The following is a 6767-nucleotide window of genomic DNA, read 5'->3' as shown; positions in this document are numbered from 1 at the left end:
GTTGGGGAAAGCACTTGGTTATAAAATTACCAACATTACCAGAATTCAAATTTGAAATGCAACTGAGGAATGACAGCCAAAGCCTTTGAAATATTTCAGTGTGGTACTTTACATACTTTACAATCAATCCCAACTTTTGGAAATTCCTCCTATAATGATCATCAGATTTTATTCTGCCAGCATAAGATGTGAAATATAAATAAAATACATGTACAAAACAAGATTGAGGTGTGTTATCAATTTGTTCTCTTTGGCGTGAAGTGGAGATGAGCCTTTTTTCTTGCAGGACTATTGGCAGGTAGGAGATAGTGACAATGGAGGATGATTTTCTCTTGGACAGGTGGGAGAAAGGAGAGTAAGCACTGCTCATCTCAGGATGCTTTTTCCATTCATGGCCTGGTGGACTGAAAACAATTAGGTAATGTTTACATTGTTTTCTAAAGGATTGAAGAGGAGGGATAGAAATGCAGATGATGTGGATGAGCCCAAGTGGTGATGGGAAGGTTTTACAGTTGTTGTGCAATGCTGACATAAACCCTTCCAATTTAGGCACCATTGCAACAGTTGACTATACTCTTGTACAGCTGCTTTATTATGCAAATTATTATATTCCAGTTATTCAACTCTCTCCAATATAAAGTTTATCTTCTAGTATGCTATAATGCATAACATTTTAGTCCTGTTCACTGACTTAATGAAATTATTTACCCAACACTTCAAATCATACAGTCACCACAATGGATTTGTCCAACACACTGAGCCACAAACTAGTTGATTGCATTTCAATATAGCGTGTTGTGGGAACACAGCCTAAATACTGTTTCTGTGATGTGTCTTCCCACAAAGAAAAGATAGCTTGCATCTGATAGTTTCTTGTATATTCCTTGAGAAGTTTTGTTGGTTTTAAAAAGAGTAATACAATTTCGTTATTTTTATTAAGATAACAGTGGTTCCATAAACAATTGCATTGATGTTTCTGTTTTAAAAAGTTGTTTAGAGGCAAGACTGATATAAGGAGCCCAGCAAATCTAGATTATGAGCAAAGAAAGTTGCCAAGAAAAAAATTGCTAGAAGAAATAACCAGTTTTGTACTATATATTTTTCTTTTCTTCCTTCTGAATTTTGCATGCATCTAAGAACTTTTCAAGCTAATAAAGAAGTTGATTAATTTAAAGATATGTCCAAAGCATTTATTAGCACATGCAACAGATATGACCATGGCATAATTCTAATTTTTGGAAGCTCTATAAGCTTACTCTGTTCATCTGCTAGAAGAATGGGAGAAAAAGAGACTTTGGTTTTAGTACAAAGAGAATCTGCCTGCATGCCTGGTCAGAGCAAATCCAGAAATCACAGAAGCTTTTTTTTCATTTGCCTGAATTAATTGTAACACTATGCATATATAATTTTTTTTTAAATAGCAGTATTCTGGAGGTAGTGCTGCTCTTTCTTTCTTACAATCTGGTCTTTATTGCTTCCTTTTGCTCCAGTAATAATAATCCAATTTTCCAATTAAATCCTTACTAATCCCAATTTACTTGATTAAGGTCCATTTCTAATGCTAAGGGTAGAAGTTTGTTCTTTGAGTATTTTGCCACCTCAACCATCACATTTCTATGGGATATAGAATTTAATTTCTGTCTGAACTGGGTGCAGCACTATCTCTGAGAGACATGTCAGTCGTGTCCAGAGGGTAACATAAAAGCCAAAACAAATAAAGCACAAGCAACAAATATGTGTTTCATTTGCAGCTGTCCTGAGAAAATGGCTTTCAGAAACGTGAACAGAAAGAGACATATTGGTCTGCAACATCTTTCAGCTTTGGCTTCCACTGGACGGACACTTTTAGGACCCATGAAATCGTCCAAGTTTATAGTTGATGAAAGTATCCCTGGTGGTATGTTGATTTGCTCTCCACTGAGACTTCTTGAGAACATGGATTTAAGTAGTGCTGTGGGGCAGCTTCTTAATGAAGCCATCCAAGCACAGAACAAAGATTATAAAACAGGGATGACCACGTTGCTCTTTCTTGTTGGTGCATGGAGCAATGCTGTACTTGAGTGCCTTCAACATGACGTTCCACTTTCACTCATAGTAACTATAATGTCTGAAGGTTTGGATTCTTGCATAGAACAATTGCAGTGTATTACGCTATCACTACACAACATACAGCAAAAGCTAAAGGATATTCCTATAGAATGCGAAGGCTTGAGCCTTATCAATAGTAGCTCTAGCTCCTCTGGAAAACAGTTTACAGACATTAGGAAAACGGTTAGCAAATCTGGCACTAGTATTTTAAATCTGCTTAAAAATGAGCTAGCAGAAGAAAAATCAGAAGAGCATATGATCCAGCAAACAAATGATATCAATCCAGGCACACCCATCACCAACAGTATGAAATGTTTACTATCTGAGTCAATGAACAGCAATTTTGTTTCCAGTGTTTTCAAGACAATGATTCAGAAAAACTCTGATTTGCATAATTGTCATTTTGATGCCTTGACTTATAACAGCAAATCAAAATTAACCCATAGTAGATACTTTAGCAATGTAAATAAATATCAATCGCCACAACAAACAATACATCTGGATGAGTGTCCAAAACCTTTTGACAAGCTCAGTTACTTGGGACAACTCACATTATCTCTTAGCCATGGAAATGAATCTGCCACGGAAATGATAAAGGGCATTCTCAGATGCCAGCTTCCAGGTGCCAATAAAAAAACTGATACCTGTCCTTTCCAATTTGATATTTCAGAAATTGTGACATGCTGTTTATCAGGAATATCTGAAAGTCATTCGTGTGTTCACCCTGGCTATATCACACTTGTATGTCCAGCAAAAGCTGCTGCTGTGAAACATTTTCAGGCTAGGCCTATTCGTGTTATTCTTACAGATGGTGACCTAACTGAAACTTATCACCATTTAGGGTTTAACAGATTAGAGAATATGAGCATGTTTTCAGAAAATGTGTCTCATTCAAAGGAAAGCTCAAGCTTATGGGTTGATTCTATAATGGACATTCTGATTCAGTCTAATATTAATTTAATTTTGGTGCAAGGTGACGCATGTGAAATTCTAGAAGAAAAATGCCTCCTACATAAAATAGTGATAATTAATCATGTGGACCATAATGTATTGAGAGCTTTTAGTAATATTATGAGAACTGAGATAGTGACTTATATCAATCAAGTGAATGAGGATTGTATTGTCAAAGGCATATGCGTGAATCTCTATGGAACTCTGGAATTGAATTTGGTGGAGGTCAGTGGCCAAATCCCACTTGCTTTAACAGCAGAAGGACTTCGATTGGTAACAGTTGTGCTCTGTTGCCCTTTAATGTCAAAGATGCAAGCCATGGAAGATCAGTTTTGGACCTGTGTGTACCGTCTGCACCATGCGCTTCTTGATCAGGCTGTTTTTCCAGGAGGCGGTGCAGTTGAGCTCCTATGCCTCAGTTTTCTTGAAAAACTAGAAGAAGCAATCCCAAACTCTACAGGCCACTTTCATGTTGCCTCTTCCTGGTTCGCAAAATCCTCAGAACAATATAAATCTTTGGTGCTTAGCGTTTTGGCAAGTGGTTGGCGCCAGTACCTCTTTGCTGTCATGGGTAATGCAGCAAACTGTACGTCAGAGTTTGAAACCCACACTGTCATACAGCAGCATCTCAGAAGAGCAGCCATGCATGGTTCACCATCAGCCTACATCCTGGAGGAATTTAGTAAGGGAAAGATAGGAATAAGCATTGGACATTCGGATATAGATGGAAAGGCTTTGAAAGTGTGTGATAATATTACTGCTAAGATAGAAGCTTGGCGCAGAGCTCTAGAATTGGTGCTCTTGGTCCTTCAGACGGATGCTGAAATTATTGCAGGTCCAAAAAAGGATGAATTGTTGAAATCACAAGACTCATGTGACTTCCTATTTTTATAGGATTCTGTGTTGCTGTTAACAGATAGTTAACAGTATTAATTAGCTATTAATAGTATTTGTGGGCAAAGTCAGGAGCAAAAATGTCTCTGAAAACACAGTCCAGAATGGAACCTTTGTTTCATAAAACAAAGTTTACCCTCAGGGAATGAGTTCAATCCCCGAAAGACTCATTTCCATTATTTCAATATATAATTATAACTCTGGTTTCCTTAATTGGCAATAATGTAATCTGGTGAAAATTTAATTGCAGCTGTATCCCCTTTAATCCCCCATTAATTTTGTGAAAATGTTGTCTTTCATCAACAGAAATATTAAAGGGATCAATAGTATAGAAAAGGTACTTTTAAAGGCAATCTTTGTACCAGCATGTTCATTAAATTTGTTTTAATAAATGCTTGTTGAGCATTTGTGTTTAGAGTGTAAAACAATTTTTTTTAAAAAATGATTGTTATCTATATGTATAAGCAATAAATTAGCTCTGGAAAATAATATTTTAAATATCAGAAACTATACTTCATTTTTTTTCTGTTCTGCTTTGACTTAAAATATTTGAGAGTATTGCTGTTCTTAAAATAAAATCTATACGTATACATAATTTCTTGTACAAACCCAATTTGAAATCTGAGAGAAATCTAGAGTATAGTAAGGTAGACTTACACAACCTGAGCTATTACTATTCAACTTTTGAGTCTAGCTGATTTTTTTCTCATAATGCTCCTAGTGTTCTCACTGTAGGGCACTGTGATGGTATCCAAATGACAGCAAGATCAACAAGAGATGTGAAAGCACACACACACACACACCCCTAACACCTGACAATTTTAGAAAGAAGAAAGGCGGAAAATAGATATTCACTCCCCCCCCCCCCCATTTTTCCTCTAGATTTTATGTACATTTTTCTTTCTTTTGTGGTCTTAGAATCTGCTCGCCATGGCTGATCAGATAGCACAAGATTCTTTTTAAAAATCTAGTAAATGATTGGCCGAATACCTAGATAATATATTAAAACACTGCAAATTCTAATGTGATAATGGCACCTTTAATTTCAGTGGGATGCATTAGAGCGTTAGAGAATTATCCAGATGTTTGACTGTCATTGATAATAATCCTAGTGATCTATGTTTGTAAGATTTCTAGGGCAACACATTCAGGAACCCCCCCCCCCCATTGAAACTTTCCTTTCCTTTCTTCCTTCTGAAACCTTCTTTTTCCTATGTCTGCTCTAAATCTCTTAACAGATCATTAGAGGCCTTGAGGAGAAGAAAAACCACTTTTATCTACATACGCCAGTGTAAAAAGAATTGACTCCAGCAGATGGCAACCTACACTGCTATTTACTACAACCTTAAATACAATTAACCTTAAACATTTTAATTAAAAGCAACATGATTTTGTTGCATAAAACTGTATTCAGGTAGTCTGTGTTCATGCAGTATGAGAAAGGACAGAGAATCAAATAAAAGCCATATTTATACATCATCAGGGAAGAAGGGCTATTCTATCAGCTTGCCCCAGGTGCATGATGTGGACTCAGTGAGTTTTCAGAAGGAAGTTGGGATGATTCCTGAGGCTCTGCTGCACAATTTGAAATTAGCATGCAACTTGGGTCTTATATTGAACGATATCTCTGCAGACACTTTCAGTTTGTGGATCCTGTAATGTCCACTCTTTTATGGAAGAACTCTCAAGAGATGAAATAGCACAAGATTCCTAGTGCCCTGCTGGAAAAAGAGGGGATCCAATTAAACAAGGCTGATAACCTTCAGTAGGACATACATTGCAATAATAAAAATGATGAAGAGAAAGTACTTATATACTCTTAGTGTAACCACACATATTTGTTTATTTATTTAATAAATTTGTAGCCCACCCATTTCATACACTACACATCATACCAGGGTACTTATAACATAGCCGGCTGGCAGCCTTCTTCCTGATAACCAGGTCCCTCTTTGGTAAGAAGGGTTTGTGGAAATCCTTGTGAATATTACTGCAGGCATCTGTCAGATAAAATCACACATTCAAAATATCTTGAAGTCCAGCTGGACAGGTCCTATGAATGTGACTGGAGCATGTTCAGTTCACGTTTCAGCCAATTGGTCCTGAGGAAGAGGCCTGGTCCTTGCAGCTGTGAGCTCTGCAACCTGTGTTTTGGACCCATATTTCTCCTGAGTTATCAAAGCCTCCTGGGAGATGGCATATGATTAGATCCAAGTGGCGTTTAATGCCTCTGCAGAAGTGGATAGCTAAGGTGACCAACTTTTTTACAATGAAAAGGAGGACAAATAAATTGGGAAAAAATATCGTAAATAAAAGAAATATTTTATTCATTGCAACAATAATACACTAAAATATGATATATGTATAATAAAAACATTTGTAACATTTTATATTGTAATTATGCTTACATGCCTGTTAATTATTATTTAAATGAGTACTTTTCCATTGAATTAATATTTTTTGTCAATGTATCATCTTCTAACAATATATTGGAAATATCTGAACGAGGAATATCCTTCATATTGAATTTTACGGCAAGTGCTGCAGCTAGAGTATCAACATTCAATCTCAATCTCAGTCTACTGCATGCGTATGTGCCGTGTCGTGTTTCGGTAAGAAGTAAACAAATCCACTTGCACGCGACACTCTCTCTCAAGGTCTCCCATGCGGAGCGCATGCATCTCATAATCGCATCTTATACCGCACTATATCGAGTCTTGACGAATTGTCATGTCAAATACAAATACGTCACATAACGCGCAACAGATTAGTCTACAAATATAGAAAAGGAAGACATGTAGGAGGACACTTTTCGAGGGAGGACAAAACTTACA

The 6767-nt window shown here is 36.7% G+C and overlaps 1 protein-coding gene across 1 annotated transcript; it reads left to right on the top strand.

The window, feature by feature from the left end:
• Positions 1–321: 321 nt before the first annotated feature.
• BBS12 (Bardet-Biedl syndrome 12) lies at positions 322–4366 on the top strand (the record flags this gene model as incomplete). The annotated part of the gene is given in 3 exon segments (XM_081960100.1): positions 322–376; positions 379–418; positions 1752–4366. Coding segments are annotated over 3 exon segments (2277 nt in total). The 3' UTR covers positions 3934–4366.
• Positions 4367–6767: the final 2401 nt, after the last annotated feature.

This window comes from Natrix helvetica (genome assembly GCF_964273705.1).
Source record: "Natrix helvetica genome assembly, chromosome: 7".
Classification (NCBI taxonomy): Eukaryota; Metazoa; Chordata; class Lepidosauria; order Squamata; family Natricidae; genus Natrix; species Natrix helvetica.
The sequence above is the reverse complement of the archived record's forward strand: the minus strand, read 5'-3'. Positions and strand labels throughout refer to the sequence as shown.